Raw genomic sequence first — 22,915 nt, 5'->3', positions numbered from 1 at the left:
TATAGTCCAAGAACCCTCAGGGCCAACTCCTCCAGCTGACTGGTGGTCAGATGGAAGGGTGACTTTTTTAATAAAAGAAATCAGTAACATGTGCACTCCAAAGTCCCATATCACAGTTACACTTGTGAATACCCTGGACTTCGATCACCCAAGGAGTAAGGAAGAACTTTTTACGACATGGATCTGTGAAGTAGATAGAAACCCTGTCCCATTTCAGAACCCAAGAAGAATCTTGAGGGAGGACAGAATTCCAGGTGAGCTTTCACAGTGGCATAGAACAGTATGGGAGACTGCTCTTCAATTTGGCAGAACTCCCTCTGAGAAATCAAGCCTGAAGCACAGGCCTGAAAAGTGTTGTCATAAACCTGGAGGCAGGAGGGGGGTGGAATACATAAAAGCAAAGTGGCTGCCTGGCCGACAGCTTTGAGAACCTGACACTGCTCTGTGGCTGCTTTGCCTTTTAATCTGGCCCGACAGCTTTGTGCTCTGCCCCTCTCCCCACCCCCAGCCCCACCTGGGCTTACTTCTGTGCTGGAGACTTGGATCTGTCTCTCTCTCTATCCTTTGCAGACAGATTCCACACCTTGTCTGAAAAGAGTTGTCATCTAGAGGTTCACTTTTCTTTTTCTTTTTTTAAAAAAATTAATGTTTAGCTGCCAACTTGGGCGACAGACAGCATGCATTAATCTGAGTCATGCAAAAGCTCCTTTTAAAGGCAGCCATTACCTGCTCAGGTTGTTTAATCCTCTGGAGGCAGTGGGAGGGGCCCTGGAGCGAGGCTGCTTTCATCCATGTCAAGCTGGAGAGCAAAGACTTGATCTGTCATGGCAAATATTTAGCCCCATCAATGGGAAAACATTTCCAACCAAAATACCTAGACCTCCAAAGCCCCAGGTTTCCGACTCAAAAACTCCCTGTGAACATCGGGAGTCCCCAACTCAACCCACAATGCTGCTGAATCAGGGGACATCAGGCCAATCAAAAGGACAGAAGAGCTATGACTGGATGGGTGAATTGTACAGACTGATGGGTCTGAATAAGGGAACTGAGACAAGACATAAAGATGAAAACCAACATTTGAATAGAGCGTTTCAATCTAAGCATATCTAGAGGGCAGAGGGTGTTTTATTATCAAAATATGTGTTAAAAAGTTAATTTGCCCAAATGGATGGTCTTTCGTAGTATCACGTTGTTCGTGTGTACATAGAAGAAAGACCATCAGCAGCATTTCAGCTCTTGTTTTTGGATGGTCTGTCCACAAGTGAAAGAACTGTTTTCCCACAGCAGCTGACACTGTAACATCATTCCAGCTCTTCCGTCCATGACGAATCACAGACTCACTCCAGATTCCAGGAACTTGGTACCATCACCACATTACCATGTAGTAGTTGGAACCTACTGGCAGAGCATGTCCAGACATTGCTGTAAAACAGGGTGACCTTTCATTTTCCAGTAGATTCACGTTTTTGTCTCAGGGCAAATGAAGCAAGAAGAATAATGGGCAGAGTCCTTTATTTGTGTCCAGAGTATTGCATCAGCTGACAACAAACTGACTGTATTTGCCTAATGCTTTTCCTCCTGTCGCAGCTTCTCTGTAGACTCTACAAATCTAACTGGAAAAAGATGGAGTAAAGCTTCCTGTTAACTCTCAAACATGTCACAGCTCTCCATGTCAGCAAAAGCAAGTGACACAGGGCTTGCTCACAGATTGCCCCAGTGAGCGGGCAAGGATGAACTCTGTGGAATGAGGTGTGCCCTGGCTCAAGAATGACTAGAGTGTGGCCAAGGAAGGGCAGCCTCAGAACCACTGTCCGTTTACAACATTTTCCCTGCCCACATGTCTGCCTGGCTTTGAAAAGATTAACAGGAATGTTTGTTTGAAAGTCAGACTCCTGGTTTCCTCATTAGTGAAGGGATCTGCTACAGACTTGGGCTGTTTCTATAAACTTTAATTACCTCTCTGATGAGGAGTGTATCCCCTCATCACATTCACCCCAAAGGTACAGGGAAGTTCATTTTTAAAAAAATTAGTAAGGGCAATAAAAGACCATCAGAGCGAGGGAGGATGGGGCGTGGAAGAGAGTGTAAGAGGGAGGGGGGAGAGAGAACACACTAGCTCTCCCTGCTGGAATAACAGGCTTGAAATATGAGGAAGTTGATCAACTGCCGATGCCTTCCAAAAACAGATTAATCCACCCTGGTAGCTTTCCTTTCAGAGCAAGCTTTTGGCTCCATCAACTTTCTCTATCAGCCTGAACTCAAAAGGACACAGGCCACATGCCATCTGAGCTTAAGATTTATTTTTTGTGTTGATTTGAGAACTTCACATTTTAAAACAATTAATTCCTGTTTCTACCATTTGTTGCTGTCTGTGGATTTGCTGATGTAAAGAGTAGAGTCCTAGCCTGGTCATTTAATGAATAGTTCTGAAGAGCCTGAACTACTCCAGGGTGCCCTCCTGCATCTGCAGTGGTGGTTCTCAGCTGGGGTGACTTCGCTCCCATTACCCCACCCTCAGGATATCTGGCAATGTCTGAAGACATTCTGGGTTGTCACAAGAGGGGAGGGGGATGCTACTAGCATCTACTGGGTAAAGCAGAGATGCTGCCAAACATTCTATGATGAACAAGACAGCCCCCCTCTGCCCCAACAAATCATGATCTGTCCCAAAGTATCTATAGTGTCACAGTTGAGAAACTGTCATCTACAGACACAGGGAACCCTGCCTAGCACACAAATCCTCTGTAGGTGAGAAAAATGCAGACAGAGCCAGTGAACCATGGGACAGCCCTAAACCCGGCTGGTGAAAACGTAAATGCATAATCCTAACAAAATAATGCAGAGTCATAACAAAGTGAGCTTTAGAGACAAAGCTTTGCCATTTCTGGGAAAATTTCCACTTGTGCAAAAAATAGAGTAGATAAATCAAGGTCCTACCTCTACTTAGGTTGCCAAACCAGTGAAGTACATACTAGGGAATCCCAGGTGAACTCAAGGCTGTACCGTTTCTAAATTTGTGGAAGTGGTTTGAAGGTGGATATGTAGATGGAGGAGTGGCAATGATATTCCCTGACATGCACTCAACAGTCATTACTGAGCCATGCATTCGCTTAAATACTAGGAAATTATCAATATTTCAACTGTCGGAGGCCTAACAAAATGGCAATTTTCTGTGATTCAACCTAAATATTATGTGTAATGTATTATTACATATTAATATTGTTAGGATATATATTATGTATGACATATTGTGTTAGTAGTGACCTATTTATCCATTACATTAGTAATTATTACACAGTGTCAAATTATCACTTGTTATATTAATATCACAAAATAGATTATATTATTATTGGCAATATTAATATATTGATTAAACAGAGGGTCAACAAACTTTTTTCTGTAAAGGGCCAGAGAATAAATATTTTAGGGCCAGGCATGGTGGTTCACACCTATAATCCCAGCATTTTGGAAGGCTGATCACTTGAGGTCAGGAGTTCGAGACCAGCCTGGCCAGCGTGGTGAAATCCCATCTCTACTAAAAATACAAAAATTGCCACACATAGTGGCAGGTGCCTGTAATCCCAGCTACTCAGGAGGCTGAGGCAGGAGAATTGCTTGAGCCCAGGAAGTGGTAGGTGCAGTGAACTGAGATCATGTGACTGTACTCCAACCTTAGTGACAGATTGAGACTCTGTCTCAAAAAAAAAAAAATAATCATAATAAATATTTTAGGATTTGTGGTCCTTGCAGTCTGACCTGCATACTGACCACTAAGCAGCCATATGCAGTACATGAAAGAATGAGTGAGGATGTGTTCCAAAGTATGGACAGACACTGAAGTTTGAATTTCCTATAATTTTAACAGGTCAGGAAGTATTCTTTTTGGATTTTTTTCCAATCATTTAACAAAAGCAAAATAAATTCTTACCTCCTGGGACATGCAAAAATTGGTGGCAGCCAGATTGGCTGGCAGGCTGCAGTTTGCCAACTCTGGGATTATATCAACATTTTATACATGTTATACATATTATAGTATATACTACCGCATATATCTATACTATACATATTCCATTATGCTATATGAGATCATTTCACATATCATATGTCATATTACATTACATGATATTCTATATTACTGTATTATATTACTGTACATTATACCATCCTCCCGGGCAGTAGCTTCCTGGGTGGTCCCTCATCATTTTGGGTGACAGATTCGGGGTAGAAACCCATCTCTCTGGGCAGCAGCATTCTGGATGGCCCCCATCCTCCCAGGTGGTAGCATCCAGTGTGGTTCCCATCTTCCTGGGCTGTAGATTCTGGGTAGAAATCTATCTCCCTGAACAGTAAAATCCTAGGTGTACCCTGTCCTCCTAGGTGGTAGCATCCTGAGTGGTCCCCCTCCTCTTGGAGGTGGCATCTCGGTGATCCCTGTCCTCCCGGGTGGTGGCATCCTGAGTGGTCCCCATCTTCTTAGGAGATGGCATCCTGGGTGCTCCCCATCCTCCCAGATGGTAGCATCCTGGGTGGTTTCTGTCCTCTCAAGAGGTGGCATACTGAGTGGTCCCCATCCTCCTAGGCATAGTATCCTGGGTGATCCTCATCCTCCCAGGGGCTGGCATCCTGACTGGTCCTTTTCCTCCTGGGCATAGCATCCTGGGTGGTCCCTGCGCTGTCAGGAGGTGGCATCCTAGGTGGCCCCCGTCCTCCAGGGCAGTAGCATCCTGGGTGGCTTCCATCCTCCTAGGTAGCATCCTGGGTGGATCCCTGGGGCAAAGGGAAGAGCTGTGGCCTCAGCAGCCCCCCACTCACTCCGGCTCCGTTTTCTTGCCCGCCCTGCAGCAGCACCCGACCTGACTGCCTTCAGCGACCCGCGCCAGTTCCCCGCGCTGCCTTCCATCTCCGACCCCCGCATGCACTACCCGGGTGCCTTCACCTACTCCCCGACGCCGGTCACCTCGGGCATTGGCATCGGCATGTCGGCCATGAGTTCGGCCACACGCTACCACACCTACCTGCCGCCGCCCTACCCGGGCTCAGCGCAGGCGCAGGGCGGCCCATTCCAGGCCAGCTCGCCCTCCTACCACCTGTACTACGGCGCTTCGGCCGGCTCCTACCAGTTCTCCATGGTGGGCGGCGAGCGCTCGCCGCCGCGCATCCTGCCGCCCTGCACCAACGCCTCCACCGGCTCGGCGCTGCTCAACCCCAGCCTCCCGAACCAGAGCGACGTGGTGGAGGCCGAGGGCAGCCACAGCAACTCCCCCACCAACATGGCGCCCGCCGCGCGCCTGGAGGAGGCCGTGTGGAGGCCCTACTGAGGCGCCCGGCCCGGCCCGGCTCGGCCCCGCGGGGCGCCGCCTCCTCCTCCGGGTCCGGGCCTCCTGTTTTCTACAAGCCCGCCCCGGCCTGGATCTCGCCGTGGGTCGGGCGCGCGCAGCCTCCCGCGCCCGGAAGCCCACGCCGCCGCCGTCCGCCTGCGCCCAGGCCCTCGCGGAAGTGTCCGAGCCGACGCACCTCGAGGGTGTCCACCAGCCCCAGCACCCAGGGGACGCGCTGCAGAGCAAACAGGAAGATTCCCGGAGGGAAACTGTGAATGCTTCTGATTTAGCAATGCTGTGAATAAAAAGAAAGATTTTATACCCTTGACTTAAATTTTTAACCAAGTTGTTTATTCCAAAGAGTGTGGAATTTTGGTTGGGGTGGGGGGAGAGGGGGGATGTAACTTGCCCTGTTTGGCATCTAATTCTTATTTTTAATTTTGCCGCACCTTATCAATTGCAAAATGCATATTTGCATTTGGGTGGTTATTTTTATATACGTATATATAAATATATATAAATTGAGCTTGCTTCTTTCTTGCTTTGACCATGGAAAGAAATATGATTCCCTTTTCTGTAAGTTTTATTTAACTTTTCTTTTGGACTTTTGGGTAGTTGTTTTTTTTGAGAAACAGCTACAGCTTTGGGTCATTTTTAACTACTGTATTCCCACAAGGAATCCCCAGATATTTATGTATCTTGATGTTCAGACATTTACTTATGTGTTGATACTTTTTTAATTATTTAAATGTACTTATATTAAGAAAAATATCAAGTACTACACTTTTTTTGTTCTTGATAGTAGCCAAAGTTAAATGTATCACATTGAAGAAGGCTAAAAAAAAGGATGAGTAATGTGATCACTTGGTTATCTAGAAGTATTGTTTACATTAAACTCCCTTTCATGTTCATCAAACAAGTGGGTAGCTCACGCAGCAATGTTTTTAATAGGATTTTTAGACACTGAGGGTCACTCCAAGGATCAGAAGTATGGAATTGTCTCCCAGGCTCAACAAAGGGTCTCATATCTAACTTCCTCCTTACAAACAGAGAAGGTCAATCTAGTTCCAGAGGGTTGGGGCAGGTGCCAATAATTACACCTGTGAAGAGGATTCAATTTCTGCCCAGGGATTTGCTCACCCCATGGTCATCTGATAATTTCACAGATGCTGTGTAACAGAACACATCCAAAGTAAACTGTGTAGGGGAGCCGCATTTACATAGGAACCAAATCAATGAATTTAGAGGCTATGATTGTAGCAATTTAGGGGCCCACCAGAAGCAGGCCTCAAGGAGCCAATTTCCCTCTGTGTGCCTCAGTGGAGTCAAATGGGAAAATATGGTCCCACCTATGCAAGACCTCCCCTCCCCGTCCTGTGCTGCTCACATCTTTGTGTTGCTTTCACCATGCTGAGACCCTACCCTATGGGGTGTGTGGACTTTTACCTGTGCACCAGTGTGACAGGAAAGATTCATGTCACTGCTGTCGGTGGCTACAGTTCAAAGGTATCCAATGTCACTGTAAATTTTATGGCACTATTTTTATTGTAGGATTTGGTCAGAATGCAGTTGTTGTACAACTCATAAATACTAACTGCTGATTCTGACATATGTGTGCTCCAAATGATCTGGTGGTTATTTAACGTACCTCTTAAAATTCATTGAAACGATTTCAGGTCAACTCTGAAGAGTATTTGAAAGCAGGACTTCAGAACAGTGTTTGATTTTTATTTTATAAATTTAAGCATTCAAATTAAACAAATCTTTGGCTGCAGGCAGCAAAAACAGCTGGACTTATTTAAAACAACTTGTTTTTGAGGTTTCTTATATATATATTGATTATTTGTTTTACACACATGCAGAAGCACTTTGGTAAGAGTTAAAGGGCAAAGCAGCTTTTGTCGTCAAGTTGTTCTTATCTAGAGAAGAGCTATAGCAGATCTCGGAAAAACTCAGAATGTATTCACTTTCATTTTAGACAGAATTCCCTCCACAACTCAGTTTCATATGTTCTTCCATTACATTTTTGCAGCTAAATTACCATCAAATTTCAGCAAACGTAAAAATTTAATTTCTGAAAAGGACCATTAGCCTGTTTCCCCCAAATTGAACGTTAAGTGTTCTTTTCAGCACCTGTTGCCATGTCTGACCTGCAAAAATGCTGGAGAAAAATGAAGTAAAAAAATTATATTTTTCAGTTTAATTCTGGTACCTGAAGATATTCCAACTCAAAATCAGCCTCATGCTCTGCAAGGTGAATTAGATAATTTTTCACATTGAACCTTGACTCTCAAAGTCATGTGTGGAGAGGGCTTGTCACTATTGTGGATTCACTGGCTTGGTCATTTCGAGTTTCACAGACTCTTACCAGCATATATAGTATTTAATTGTTTCAGAAAAAAAAATCAAACTTTAGTTGTTTTGGAAATAGGTCTCATGCAGCACATTTTTGTATGTGTGTGTGAAAATTGCATTCATTGACTTCAGGTAGATTAAGGTATCTTTTTATTCATTGCCTTCAGGAAAGTTCAGGTATCAATGAGACCCTTATGCCAATCATGTGATAACTGCAGGTATCTGGGAACCTTGGTCCAGAGAAGTATTGAATAAGCCATTTCTACTGCTTACTCATGTCCCTATTTATGATTTCAACATGGACACATATTTCAGTTCTTTCTGTTTTTCTCACTGTCTATAAATACATTTTCCTTTCTCTCTTCCCCCCAATATCTCCCTCTTTTTCTTTCTTCCTCTGTCTTCCAAACTCTACTTTCTCCCTCCTCATTTTCCTATGTTCTCTTAAGGAGATAGCACATAGCCCCACCATTTCAGAACACAAGCAGGTCCAGTTCTTCCCCCTTCACATAAAGGAACATGGTGAGTCAGCTTTCTCCTGTTTATGGGTTTCTTCCAGCAGAACAGAGACATTGCCAACCATATTGGATCTGCTTGCAGTCCAAATGCAGCAACGAAAACTCTCCTGGGCAAATCAAAAATCAGTGAGTAAACAGCCTTTCTGCTGCCTTGGGTTTCTGCGCAGATAAACAGAAATGCTCTGATGAGAAAGGAAATGAATGGTTTCACTCAAATGTCCTGCAATTTAGGATTGCAGATTTCTGCCTTGAAATACCTGTTTCCTTGGGACATTCCGTCCTGGTGATTTTTATTTTTGTTGGTTTTTATTTGCGGGGGGAGATGACACATTTGGGTCTTTTATACATGAAAATTTGTTTGACAATAATCTCACAAAACATTTTTTTACATCTGAACAAAATGCCTTTTGTTTACCCTGGCATATACACTCGTTTTGGGATATTTGTTTATTCATTGGGGATTTTTGGTTTTAGCCAGGTCAGTATTGATAAGGCTGATCGTTTGGCTTTTTATTTTTTTCCTTCCAGAAGAGTTGCATCAACAAAGTTAATTGTATTTATGTATGTAAATAGATTTTAAGCTTCATTATAAAATATTGTTAATGCCTATAACTTTTTTTCAATTTTTTTGTGCGTGTTTCTAAGGACTTTTTCTTAGGTTTGCTGAATACTGTAGGGGAAAAAAATGTTTCTTTCTACTTTATTTTAGACTTTAAAATGAGCTACTTCTTATTCACTTTTGTAAACAACTAATAGCATGGTTCCGATTCTTTTTTAAGTTCACTTTTTGTTCTAGGGGAAATGAATGTGCAAAAAAGAAAAAGAACTGTTGGATATTTGTGTTATTCTGGATGTATAAAAATCAATGGAAAAAAATAAACTTTCAAATTGAAATGATGGTATAACACATCTATTGAAAAAGCAACGGGAAATGTGGTCCTATTTAAACAAGCCCCCATCTAGGGTCTGTTTGTGTGGCAGTTATTGGGTTTGGTCTCAAAGCATCCTGAAAAATCATGCGTGGGGTTCTTTCTCCCTGGTACAATCGTATTGAACACTTCAGCCACATGAGATGAGAGAATACCCCCAAACCCCCTCTCCAAATTGTTTCTAGACAGCACAGGAGAGCAGGTACTCCACTGTACACAGTTAGGTGGGCCACCTCCCCTCTCCCGGGAGCGTTCATCCTGCCCAGCCTGTGCAGGGCAGCTGGACTGCTGCTGTTCAGGAGCCGCCGGAGCCTTCCTTTCTTTGTACCACAGTTTCTTCTGTAAATCCAGTGTTATAATCAGTGTGAATGGCAAATAAACAGTCTGACAAGTACACACACCATATCCAGTTGCTTTTGTCTTTCTCTGAGATGGAGGGCTGGGAAGCCACGTAAAGCCCACTGCACACACTAGGAAGACACCTCCAGGGAAGAGACTCAGGCTGAACCTGTGCCCTCACAATGCTCCCAGCACACCCTGGCTTCTGAAGAAAGCCAGGGCCTGGAAAAGACACAGGCGCCCAGGGTTGCTTCTTTGCATATGCAAGAGAGCCAAAGCACGTTTTAATGCTTGTTTTAAAATGATGATAATAAAGAAACTAAAAGGAGTTACATGAGATTAGCAAACACAAAGTGGAGAATGTATGTTCAACCTAAGGCCAGGCGTCTTCATCTGCCTTCACTGCTGTAAGTTACAGGAGTCAGGCGGGTAATGGTTGGGAGTTTCTTAAAAGAAACACTCTCTCACCACCACCCCTGTACAAAATATCTTTAGTATTTCAGTCTCAAGACTCTGGGTTCAACTCAAGTTATCTTCCCACCAAGAATTACTGTCTAAAGTTTCTTCCAGTTCTGTCACTGCTGTCTCATGGGACCTCATGACTGATAATAGAAGAAAATTTCAGCCAAATTCAATTTAAGGGAGTTTAAATGAACAAGTTGTGAATCGGGCAGTCCCCAGGATCACAGCAGATTAGTCTCCAGGGGTGCCTTGTGGTCAGAACAAATTTATAGACCAAAAAGATAAAGTGATGTACAAGAATCGGAAGTGAGGTACAGAAGCAGCGAGAGTGGTTACGGCTCAGCGTTTGCCTTATTTGGACACTGTTTGAACCTTCAGCAGTCTATGACTGGTTGAATTATGGCCCATCGGGTTGGCCAACCCTCAGCTGTTGTTACAGGTGTACACTATTAAGTTAGGTTTCCGATTTTCTCTGACCATTAAGCTAGATTGCAGTTCATCCACTCAAATATAGAAGTACAGGGTCCTTCTGAGGCCATATTTACTTTGCTTTAACACTGATCTTAAATGGTCTACAGGGTGACCACAAAAAATATAAGGAACCAAAGCGGGGTCAGCAAGAAAGGATGTGACCTAGAAGTCTTCAGCTACGGCTCCTGAGCACAGGTAGGGAATGGGGTAGATCAGGCTGTAAATGGACATGTTCGTGCACAAAGAAAAAGGAAACAAGCTTGCCAGGGAGATGCTTGATGACCGTGTCTGTAGCGGGTTGTTAAACCAAACTTTAGTGCCAGAGAGATTTTGTACCCTCCGAAGAGCTCTAAGCGTTTCAGAGGAGAAACCTAGGCCTGAAGACGAAACTAACAAACATTTGTGCTTTGATGTTGACCTTGATCCCCTGGCTGAAGTAGCATTTGTTAGATCTCTCTTCCAGAAAGTTACCCTTTTATCTTCCCCCAACTTTTTACTGTTCCCTTTGGAAGGAAGTCACGATGCATAGCCCCACTTGAGAAATGTGGAGTTATGCTCTCGTTCCCTTCAGGAGGTAGGAGTCCTTAGCTGAGGACACCAGGACAACCTTCACCCAATGGCCTCATGCCTCGTGGGATACAGAACCCAGGTGTCCTCCATGCTCTCTCTGCTCCAGAGAAGACAAGCAGCTCCTCCCCCTGCTAAGGTGCACTAATACCTGTCCCCACACCTCCAGCCTAGAAGATCCAAAAGTTCAGAATGTTCAGGGTACTAGAAGCAGATCTGTGTTGCCCAGTCAGTTTGGGCTGTCTTTGTACAAAGCCAAGCTTTCTTCCACACCCACACTCCGCCCCACCTTCTGATAATGTAGACAAAGTCCCCACCGGGATAGCCGAATGTGGCTCAGGATTCTAAGAAGTCATCACCATTTCTTGGGTGTAGAGGAAATAACTGGCTGGGCTTTATCTTATGACCTTATTCCCCACATCTTTATTCAAAACGAGCTCACCCTGTGGTCATGACGATGCTTACCTGGGTTCCCAGAATCTAAAGGGAACTCAGAGGTGAATAAATGCAACCCTCCTTCGGATGTATAAATACCGCTCCCCACCCCTTGGGGATTCTCAGCAGATAGTTTTGCCTCCTTCCTGACTGATATAATAGAACTATGATCCCGTGTTCTTTTCTTGTTTTTCATAGGGAGAGGAGATAGCACGGAATGTGTTTCCTGGCCCAGTGGGAGGAGTGTGAATCATGCAGCAAATTTTAATATTGGTAATTAAATTTTGCACACCTCAAATTCTCCCTCTAGTTTCAATTTCATTGATGCTGTTGTAAGAATTAATTAATGTTTTGAACGTGTTTTGAACATGAAAAGTCTTACATGCATACAAAGCATGATTATTTGTTATTACAAATAATTGCATGCAGCCATTTTTTTTCACTCTCACCTCAGTGGTTCTGTGAGGGTCTGCAGGCAATTAAAAGTGGCAATGACTCTCTTACAAAATGGCTGCCTTTCATCAAAGCTTATCCTTAAGTCATTCACATATTGGTTCATTTATTCATCTAATGTTTGTTGAATGATGGGCGCTGTGGAACTGAGAATAGTCACAATCCATGAACCAGGTGGGTAGACAAGGACAAGTTCATGGACCACGCTCTGACAAGGACCCCATGCTTACTTTATGGTTCTGCTCTGTCCATCTTGAAATTCTTAGTAGTTCAACAAGAGTCCCTGCATTTTTATTTTGCACAAGGCCCATGAATTATGCAGACAGTCTTACAGACAGGTAAACAAACCACCGAAGTCCAGCATATGGGGCCGTAACATAGGTATAAAAACTCCAGAAAGGTGCTAGTGAAAGTCAACCTGAAAAGGTTGGGGAGGACTTTACTAAATAGGTGACATTTGCTTTCAAAAGACAGATAGAGGTTGTCATGCCAAAAAAAGGAGAATTGTCAGCTGGACAGAAGGAGGGCATGAACCGACAATGCACATTGTTTCCTAGAAATCATGGTAAAATGGCCCGGTTGACACTGAGGTTGAAGCTCTTTGCATATGCACTTCAGGAGGAATGCACAAAAGCGTTAGGAGATGCAAATTAGGAAACACAGCAACTAGGCAACCTGAGAACAACTTTATCTGAAGGGTGTAAAGAAAGGGTTCTCAGAGACATTTCTGCGTCCAACACTGTGTACACACTTATATACGCACATAACATACACATGTGCATATACACACGCACACACTGTTAGGTCAACTGCTTAGAGCACCAGGCTGATAAGGCCAGGGTCACTCTGAGCTGTTACTAGATTAAAGTGCCATGGGGATGAAATTCTGGGTTCGAATTCCTGGAGAAGCTTACTTGCTTTGCTCTAAGTCACGGCTCCAAATTGCTTCCCAGCTCCAGGTTGCTGTCTGTCAACATTAATCCAAAATAGTACTAGAAGCCCCCCGATCACACACACACAGACAGTAGACACCTAGAAATATCCCTGCATAGGGTCATTATCGTGTTAAGAGAGAGAGGAGAGAGAGAGAGAGAGACAAACTTTCTGTTGTGGGTTGAATTGTGTCCTCTCAAAATTCATACGTTAAAGTCCTAACCCTCAGGACCTCAGAATGTGACTTAATTTGGAAATAGGTTTGTCACAGATATAATTAGTTAAGATGAGGTCATAATGGAGTAGGGTAGACCTCCAATATGACTGGTGTCATTACAAAAAGGAAACATTTGGACAGAAAAGCATGCACACAGGGGGAACACCATGTGCAGATGAAGGCAGAAATTGGGGTGATGCTTCTAAAAGCCAAGGGATGCCAAATATGGTCAGTGACCCCCAGAGTTCAGGGAGGGACCTGGAATAGATTCTCCTACACAGTCCACAGAAGGAACCCGCTGTGCCAGCACCTTGATCTCAGACTGCCAGCCTCCAGAACCGTGAGAGAATAAACTCCTGTTATCTAAGCCACCCCTGTGTAGTGCTTTGGGCAGTCTTAGCAAATCAATAGAGTCACAGCCATGAAGAGGGTCCAGATTTCCTAAGAGGCATGGACTGTGGTGCATCCTACATCCCTTTCCTTTACCTGGCGCTGGCCCAGGCCTCATCTCTGCATTATTCCTCTGCACCAGTTGAGCTCAGCTTGCACCTAGAGTCCATGTGAGTATTCAAGCTTTGTGTTTGTCACTGATTTTATTTCCCAGAAAAATGTCCCATGGGAAGAGGCGTAATCTCAACACTCCCCTCTCAAGCATTCAAAATGGACTACCCACCCGGTGAGACAGCAGGCTTTGCTCCTGTTTGCCTTGCCTGGGTCACCCAACATCTCTTCCCCACCAGTCAGTGTGAGCTGAAGGACTGCAAATGACATACCATGGTCACAAAGCAAAATATAATGAGTAGGGTCAATTTGCTGAGCGAAGACATTTATAAAATGCATTGAACGGAGAAAGTAGAATTGTTCCAGAATTGGGCTTCATCATCCTGCTCAGTGCAAATGGCATCTACCAGCCACTGAGAATGCTCTCCCTCCAAGTTGCTGTTGAAAGTCCTTAAATGAAACCCAATCATCTGTGAGACCACGAAGCATAAGAGAATGCTGCCTGAGGCACAGTTGTAACTCCACCACAGGTTCTCTGGGATTCTTTGAGCACATTGCAAAACACCTCTGGGTCTCACTCTCCCAGTCGGTAAAATTGAGATAATAGGTTTATTGTGAGGTTGACATACACTGAAGCATGTGAGGTTCTTGAATGAATAGTGCCTGCTACCTTATGCATGCTCTAAGAAATATAAGCTATTATTATCCAGTAATTCCTTCAATAACTTTCTGTCCAGTGCTTTCTATCTGCCCATTACCGGGGATTCCAAAGTGAGTAAGACCCAGATCATGCCCTAGAATAACTCACACTCTCCCTATGTCCTAGTTCTAGAGAAAAGAATCACATCCCTGGCAGGAAGAGCTCCATAAGATCTGTGAGTTTCTAGATACCAGTCTGTATTAGTTCATTTTCACGCTGCTAACAAAGACACACTTGAGACTGGGTAATTTATAAAGAAAAAGAGGTTGAATGGACTCACAGTTCCACAAGGCTAGGAGGCCTCACAATCATGGCGGAAGGCCAAAGGCACATCTTACATAGCAGTAGGCAAGATAGAATGAGAGCCAAGTGAAAGGGAAAACCCTTTATAAAATCATCAGATTTTGTGAGACATATTCACTCCCACAAGGACAGTATGGAGGACCCGCCCATCTGATTCACTTATCTCCCACCAGGTTCCTCCCACAACATGTGGGAATTATGGGAACTACAATTCAAGTTGAGAATTGGGTGGGATTACAGCCAAAACATATCGCAGTCCCAGGTATCTAGCAGCCTGGGCAGGCACTAGGTTCAGACATCCACGTGAGATGCATCTCACCGACTATGCACAGCTCCTCTGTCACTGACAAGTCAATCATCCACTGTAGGTGGAAACAGTGGAGGATGCAGCAAAAATGGCCACAGGAGATGCCGGGAAACTCACATACCAGGTTCAGCTGAGTGAACTTTTATTCATTTTTTCAGGAAGTATTTGTGGTGTCTACTCTGTGCCAGGCCCCATGCCAGCCGCAGGAGATGTGGCAATAAACACAGACAGAATCCTCTCCCTCCTCGTGGGGAGGCAGATTCTAAGCAAATTAATAAGTAACATATTGTATGGCAGATGGGGTAGTTGTTTCCTCTAGGGCTACTATAACAAAGAACCACAAACTTGGTGGCTTAAAACAATAGAAATATATTGTCTCATAGTTACAGAGACCAGAAGTCTAAGATCAAGGTGTCAGTAGGTGGATTCCTTCTGAAGGCTCTGAGGGAGAATTTGTTCCAGGTCTTTCTCCTTTTCAATTTCTGGTGGATTCTGCAATCCTTTGTCTTCCTTGCTGCTTTGGTCTAAATGTGTCCCCCAAAATTCCTATGTTGAAACGTAATCACCAATGTGGAAGTACTGGCAGAAGTGGGGCCTTTAGGAGGTGGTTAGGTCATGAGGGTAGAGCCCTTGTGAATGGGATTAGTGTCTTATAAAGGGCTGGAGGGAACTAGCCAGACCCTTTTTTACCCTTTCATCCCTTCCACCATGTAAGACACAGCATCTGTCCTCTCCGGTAGCAACAAGGCTCTCATTAGACACCACACCCGCAGGTGCCTTGATCTTGGACATCCCAGCCTCCAGAACTGTGAGAAAATACATTTCTATTATTTATAAATTGCCCACTCTCCACACAAATGGACCAGGATATTCACCTCCATGCATCACTTCCATTGCCGCCCCCTTCCTTAAGGCATTCTCCCCTGGGTGTTTCTATGTCCAAATTTCTCTGTTCTTACCAGGATGCCAGTGCTTGGATTAGGCCCACCTGGATCCATCTTGATTCATCTTGATTATATCTGGAAGCATCCTATTTCCAAATAAGGTCACATTCACTGTCTTAGGAGTTAAGTCTTGAACGTAACTTTTAGGGGACACGATTTTACTCACAATAGATGAGGATGTGGCTACTATGGTGGGCAAAGGAGATGGAACATACCAGGGATAGGTGCTACAATCCAGGAAAGGGGCCCCTGTGAAGAAACTGAAAAGATGTGGGAAAGTGAGCCAATTTAGGCAAAAGGAATAATAAGTATAAAGGTGGAGCTTGCTGGAAGGCCTCTGTGGCTGAAGGACATGGCATCACAGAGGTACTTGGGCCAAGTCCCATTGGGCTGGCATTGTGAGATTTTGGCTTTGCTTTTGAGTGAGAGGGTTTTGAGCAGAGAGGTAACAAGAGCTACTGAGAAGTTGCTAGATGCCTGTAGAGGGCATCTTGGTATACATGGAAAAGAATGCCCCATCTTCCAGGTGGATGCAGCCCTGGAGAAAAATACACAGCTCAGCCAGTGGAGCAGGGCTGGGTTCACCCACTGGGGAGCTTCACTTTCCATTCACCTACTGGGACCTCCATGTAGGAGATTATTGCAGTGGCAGAGGTAAGAAGTGATTGGATTCCGAATCTATTCAGAAAATAGATCCAACAGGATGTGCTGATGGATTAGATATGGTGTATCAGTCCATTCTCACGTTGCTGCAAAGAACTACCTGAGCATGGGTAATTTATAAAGAAAAAGGGGTTAATTGACTTACAGTTCTGCAGGCTACACAGGCAGCATGGCTGGGGAGACCTCAGAAAACTTACAATCGTGGCAGAAGGTGAAGAGGAAGCAGGCATGTCTTACATGCTGAGAAAGGGAATAGGGGAGAAGGAGGAGGTGCTCCTCACTTTTAAGCAACCAGATCTCAGTCTGGGCAACATGGCAAAACTCATCTCTACAAAAGAAATACAAAAATAAGTTAGCCAGGCGTGGTGGCAAATGCCTGTGGTCCCAGCTACTTGGGAGGCTGAGGTGGGAGGATCTCTTATTAAGCTAAGAAGGTTGAGGTTGCAGTGAGCTATCACACCACACTGCACTGTAGCCTGGATGACAGAGTGAGACCCTGTCTCAAAAAAAAAAAAAAAACTAAGCAGACAAAAACAAACAACAACAACAAAACAGATCTCATGAGAACTCACTATCACAAGAACAGCAAAAAGGAAGTCCGCCTGCATGATCCAGTCACCTTCCACCAGGCCCCTCCTCCAACACTGGTGATTATGAGATGACATAAGATTTGGGTAGGGACACAGATGCAAATCATATCACATGGTACGTGAGAAAAAAATGGTTTGGTGCCTGAACAACTAGAAGTATGAAATGGCCATTCTTTGAGATGAAAATTTGGAGACAGGCAAATTTATTTAGGAACCTCAGTCTGACAGTGGGGCAGAAGGAGACCCTGAACTAAACGCTCGTCAAGATTTCTTCCAGGTCCAACTATGAAAAATCCACCGAGGTGGAAACTATGGTAGCCGTAAACAAACTGGCCTGCCCTTGTCTGGAATGCTGCATGGGAGCCATCTCCAAGGGCTTAAGAAGAAAGCAATATTCCACCTTCCTACATGTCTTCAGTGATCCAGACCCAACCCTTTGCAAAGCTGGAAGACACTTGAACTTTCCTCCCCATGGTCTCATTGTCTGTGTTGATAGGTGAGGAATTTCCTCTTCCTTTGGCCTTACTGCCTACAGGTGGGAAGACCCACAGCAGTGGCCTGAGTGTTGACTCCACCTTCTCCTTACATCACCTGGCAGCGAAGAATGGAAGGAGGACTTCACTGAGCCTATGTGTGCCTTGAATTTGATTGTCAAACAGAATGCCTTATGTGTTAAAACCCGCAAAGGCAATAGGATTTTTATAGCTGAAATACTTGTACCTTTCCTCCATTAATGAACTTTAGAGGGGCAAAAATTACTGGTAGCCTGCCCCAATATCTGTTTTCCTTAGTAATAGATTCCCTTGGGGACATGACTGCCTGGAAGGAAGACCACACCACCTAGCCTCACACCTTGGCGTCCCAAGTGACAAACTTCCGGCCAATGTTGTCTAAATAAAGGTGGTGTATGGCAGCTTCCAGAAAGCTTTCTTTAAAGTATACTTGCTTTGCCCATTCTCCATCTCTGCCCCAGCCCTTCTGCCTGGAATGAAGAGGTGATGATTTGAGGAAGACCACCACATCCCTAGAAGGGTGGATGGTGTTAGGAGGAGCCTGGCCCAATGTCCTTGTGGAGCCCCATCCCAGCCCTGGATTACCTGTGTCTGGATTCATCTACCATGAAAGAAATTGAACATCTGTCTCTCACATAAACCATTTATATGTGGGGCTCTCTGTCACTGAGAACAAACCTGATTTTAACTGACATACACATAAACGGTTTCTACCAGTCATCTTTGGCAGAAGCACTGACCAGAGAGAAAAGTGCTTTATCTTCTTTCAGAATCTGAGTCCTTCCAGATTCTTACGAGCCCTTCAGGGTGTTCAAGGACTCCAAAATAATGAGGCAGCAAGGGGAGGTGGGTGTGGGGGCAGCACTAGCATCGTCCATAAGGTGCTTCCCCTGCTAGTTCATCCCCAGCACTGCTCCAAGTTTCTGACAACCCTGAAATGTCTAGGTGGGTTTGTTGGAAACCACTTTGACTGTGATCCATGTGCCTGACAGATGCCCTTACAATTCCGTCCGACTTTAAAGGGTTTTGCATTATTTTCCATGTGACACTTTCACTTGCCATCTTGCTTTTTAAAAACATTCAATATATCTAAGCACTTCTGTAACTCTTTTAAATCTCCGATAAGCAGTCATCAAATTTGCAGTGCTTTGTACATAATGAATTTTTAAAAAATTTTTGGTGTTGTCTTAGTCCATTGGGGCTGTTACAACAAAATATCATAGACTGGGCAGCTTATAAATAATAGGAATTTTTTCTCCCAGTTCTAGAGATTGGGAAGTTTAAGATCAGAATGGTGACATGGTTGGGTACTGGTGAGGACCCTGTTCTGAGTTATAAAAAGCTGACTTCCTGCTTTGTTCTTACATGGTGGAAAGGGTGAGAGAATTCCCTTGGGCTTCATTTATAAGAGTGCTGACTCATTTATGAGGCCTCTACACTCATGACCTAATCACCTCCCAAATGCCCCATCTCCTAATACTCACTTTGGAGGGTAGGATTTCAATATATGATTTTAGAGGTTATGCACTTATTTAAAACATAGCAAATTTCATTTTTCCTTATGAATAAATAAGAGACTTTTAAGCCAGATTTTCTAAAGACACTTTTTTCAAATTTTAGTTAATACTTTTTAGTTAGTTTTAATCAATTTTACATGAAGAGCTTGCAGATGTGAAACTTTCAAAGAGATGAATTTTAAGAGAATTGGCCATTAGGTGCTCAATCATTAGGCAGGGTTTCTATGAACTGGTCTTGGGTGGTATGCTCCCTGTCACATGACACATTTCTAGAACCTATGCTCTACAAACATAGTCAAATGACTTGAAATCTCCAGGTCTCAGCTTCTACATATGTAAGGTACAGATTTTTAGATGCCCATCTCATTTCACTACTGAAATGAAAGGAAAAAATAAAAAAGGAAGACAACAGAAAATGTCAGAGAGGATGAAGAGCAATGACAACTCTCATACTTTACAGGTGGGAGTATAAATAGATATTATCACTCGGAAAAATAATACGACATTACTCCTAAGAAAGTGAACACATGCTAGGTCCTAGTATATTCCTAAGACTGTTTCTAGCAGTATTTTCCACTACCAGAAAAATACTTCATAAGCTCCTTTCATGTGTACCAGAAGATATATACAGATGCTTATAGCAGCATTTATTGTAATACCAAAAACTGAAAAACAACCCAAATGTCCACAACAGAAGAATACTTAATAAGATGTATTACATTCTTGGAGTGGAATAGTATATAGAGATAAAAATGAATAAACTGGGCACAGTGGCTCATGCACTTTGGGAGGCCAAGGCAGGTGGATCACCTGAGGTCAGGAGTTCAAGACTAGCCTGGCCAACATGATGAAACCCTGTCTCTACTAAAAACAGAAAAATTAGCTGGGCATGGTGGTGGGCACCTATAATCCCAGCTACTCAGAAGGCTGAGGCAGGATAATCACTTGAACCCGGGAGGCAGAGGCTGCAGTGAGCCAAGATTTCATCATTGCACTCTGTCTCAAAAAAAAAAAAAGGAATAGACTATGTTACGGGGAAAAAAAAATCAGAACAGTACATAATGTATGATTCCATTTATATAAAGTTCAAAAGCAAGCAAAACTAAATAATGTATTTTTATGGAGCACACATAGATATTTAAAAAAACAACTGGGGAAATGATTAACACAAAATTTAGGATCCTTAGTTACATTTAGTAGCAGAGGAAGGGTCATGGAGAATTCTGGGATTCAGTTGTTCTATGTATTAGCTTAGGTGGTTAAAGTATGCATCTTTATTTTGTCATTATCCACAAAATTTGATTCAAGTAGACAACTAACATGATCAAAACTCAGTTTTGGATCAATTGAGTTTGCTTTGGTCCATAGCCCTCTTGGAATCCCATAAACTGATGTGTAATGTGACCAATAAATACCTGTGGTCACCAGGGGAACCAGGTAGAAAAGTTTTGGATTCCACATTCCAGTGCCTGTGGTTCTTGTATGCAAGGTAGAATTTATTTCCGTTGCATCATTTGGGTCAGAGGAAAATGCCAACGTGCTATAGAGGCTGAAGGTATTCATCAGGGCAAGTCACATGGTGATCTGAGTTTCTTTGAATGTTTCTTAACAACCAGCATCCTCAAAGCCCTTACAATGTCCCTTACAGTTATATATGAGCCCTTTCAAGTTGTTCCATGAAACAGAGGCTGTCGGCATGTTGTCCATAGATTAGTCCCCCGGATGTGGTTAGTGGTTTCAATATCAGGGAATGGGGATATGCGTGTGTGAGCACTGAGGAGTAGGACATGGTTAGAGATCCTTCACCAAAGGAAAAGAGGATGGCACCAACCACAAATTTAATTCAAAACAAAACACTGTTGCTTTTGGTTTCAGTTGTCTCTTTCTTTCTTCAAAATACCTCACATCTGTGTAAAGATTGGCTGAAACCCCACTTAAAAAGCAAGCCCTTACTGAGATGCTAGTTCATTGATTAACAAGGAGAGAAGAAAGCTTGCTTTATGCTGTAAAAAGTTTGATTTAATTGCCCTCCTCCCTGGCCTCTTTTTGTCTAAATTGCAACGTCCTGCAGTCTTGAGACTACTTGGATTTCCTCCCAATATTTGAATACATAAATATAGGTCCGAAAGTACACTGCCCCTGTTTACGAGCCTTTTAAACATCAAAGAGTCATTTTCAGCTCTTGAGTTTGTCACTTTAGAACATACTGTACATTACCGTTTAATGGGTAGTTCTTTCAGAGTTGCCCATTAGAGTCTCCCCAGCTCTGCCTTAACACTGAGTCCTACAGTTTGTATAAAGAAACACCTTTAATGCAGGATTCAACTCAATTTCCAGCATGTTAAAATGCTCAGAATCTCCCTTTACTGGAGTTGAGATTTAAAGTGTACAGGTCTGAGCCGCCATACAAGTCATTCTAAAGATGCCATCAACACTGATTCAAAATCAGTTAGTTATGTTGACAAAAGAGAACATCGCAAAGTCAGGAAAAAGTAAGAGTCCACAGAACAGCGCTTCTCTAAGTGCTGCCAGAGCTTGAAATGTAAAGAATGACTCCAAAATTATGTAGCCTGAGGACCAGGCTGCATTGCACAGCACTTAACAGTGATGATCCTTGCACGCTTGCCTTACGTTGGTTGGGCAGCACCTTTAAATTCAGCACTGGGTTCAAATCTGAACTTCTGGACAGCTTCAATATTTCTTACACAGATTAAGATGACTATGGAATAAGAAATAATACAATGAGGAAAAGAGATTCAACATGTTAAACTTTTAGTTTAAATTGACGCACTTGCTGAAATCATAAGCATGATCTGTGTTTTTACAGAACTGGTTCTCAGAAGCATTGCCACATCTGGGATGTGGAAAGTAGGTTTTGAAGGTTTCTACCTCCAGAACTGCTTTTTCCTCATTTTATTATTCTCTTATTCGTTCCATAGTCTTCTTAATCTGTGTAAGAAATATTGAAGCTGTCCAAAAGTTCAGATTTGAACCCAATGATGAATTTAAATGTGTTGCCCAACAAACGTAAGGCAAACATGCAAGGATCGTCTCTGGTAAGCTATTATCAGAGTGAATGGCCTCTTTAGAATGACATGTATGGTAGCTCAGGCCTGTCAGCTCCAGCATGTTGCAAATTAACACTCACACAGAGAAAAATTAACAATTTTAAATAACTTCTCTCTCTTTCTCTTTCTGTCTCTCTCTTTCTCTTTGTGTGTGTGCACGCGCGTGTGTGTGTGCCTGTGTGTGTGTGTGTGTTTTGGAGACATCAAGCCAAAGTAGCAAGGACCTGAGGAGCCAATATCTTGGGGGAAAAAGAAAAGTTAAAAAGTAGTGAGACGTGAGATAAGTCTGACCTATGTCCATGACTTTATTTTTCTCCTCAAGGCATTTTCTGATTCTCGGAAAGATTCTGAGAAGCCAAGAAACTTCTGCATGTTTTGCAGGAGACAAGAAAAAAATTGGAGTGAAGGACTCTCCAAAGGAAAGAGGTGCTGGCAAAGAGCATAGGCATTCTGTTGGGACGGTCAAAGAGCTATACTTGGGAGAATAGCCTCACAAGTACTAAAACCTAGACTCTAATCACTCCAATATTTGCATGGGTAAGTCATTCCAAACTCAACTGACTTCCAAACATACAGAGCCTCAAATTATTTTAACAGTTTTTTAATACAAAATGCTTTGTGTTTAATTGCAAATTACTTCATACACCAGGAGACATGAACACATAACAGAAGACTGAGAGAAATCAACAGAGAAAAGAAACAGCCTCACAGGATTTATCAGACGTGGAGTTTAAAATATATGTGATCAATAAATCCAAGAAATTAGATAGCTATGGGGAAACCCTCAGCAGAGAACTTGAACCTATAAAAAGA

The 22,915-nt window shown here is 43.3% G+C and overlaps 1 protein-coding gene and 1 long non-coding RNA gene across 3 annotated transcripts in view; one reads left to right on the top strand and one right to left on the bottom strand.

Moving 5' to 3' along the window:
• RUNX1 (RUNX family transcription factor 1) overlaps positions 1-9,523 on the top strand; it is a 260,816-nt gene extending 251,293 nt beyond the window's left edge. For both annotated transcript variants that reach the window (XM_008986640.5, XM_008986637.5), the window contains one exon: positions 4,843-9,523. In XM_008986640.5, coding sequence (XP_008984888.1) covers positions 4,843-5,318 — 476 coding nt within the window. In that variant the 3' untranslated portion in view covers positions 5,319-9,523. The remainder of the gene's footprint in view (positions 1-4,842) is intronic.
• On the bottom strand, positions 1,108-5,449 carry LOC128930377 (uncharacterized). The gene is made up of 2 exons (XR_008478346.2): positions 5,016-5,449; positions 1,108-4,767 (listed from the first exon to the last, which is right to left on the bottom strand). It is a non-coding gene; the product is annotated as an uncharacterized LOC128930377 (long non-coding RNA).
• Positions 9,524-22,915: the final 13,392 nt, after the last annotated feature.

Source organism: Callithrix jacchus, chromosome 21 (genome assembly GCF_049354715.1).
Source record: "Callithrix jacchus isolate 240 chromosome 21, calJac240_pri, whole genome shotgun sequence".
In the NCBI taxonomy this organism is placed as follows: Eukaryota; Metazoa; Chordata; class Mammalia; order Primates; family Cebidae; genus Callithrix; species Callithrix jacchus.
This window is presented reverse-complemented; position numbering and strand designations above follow the sequence as displayed.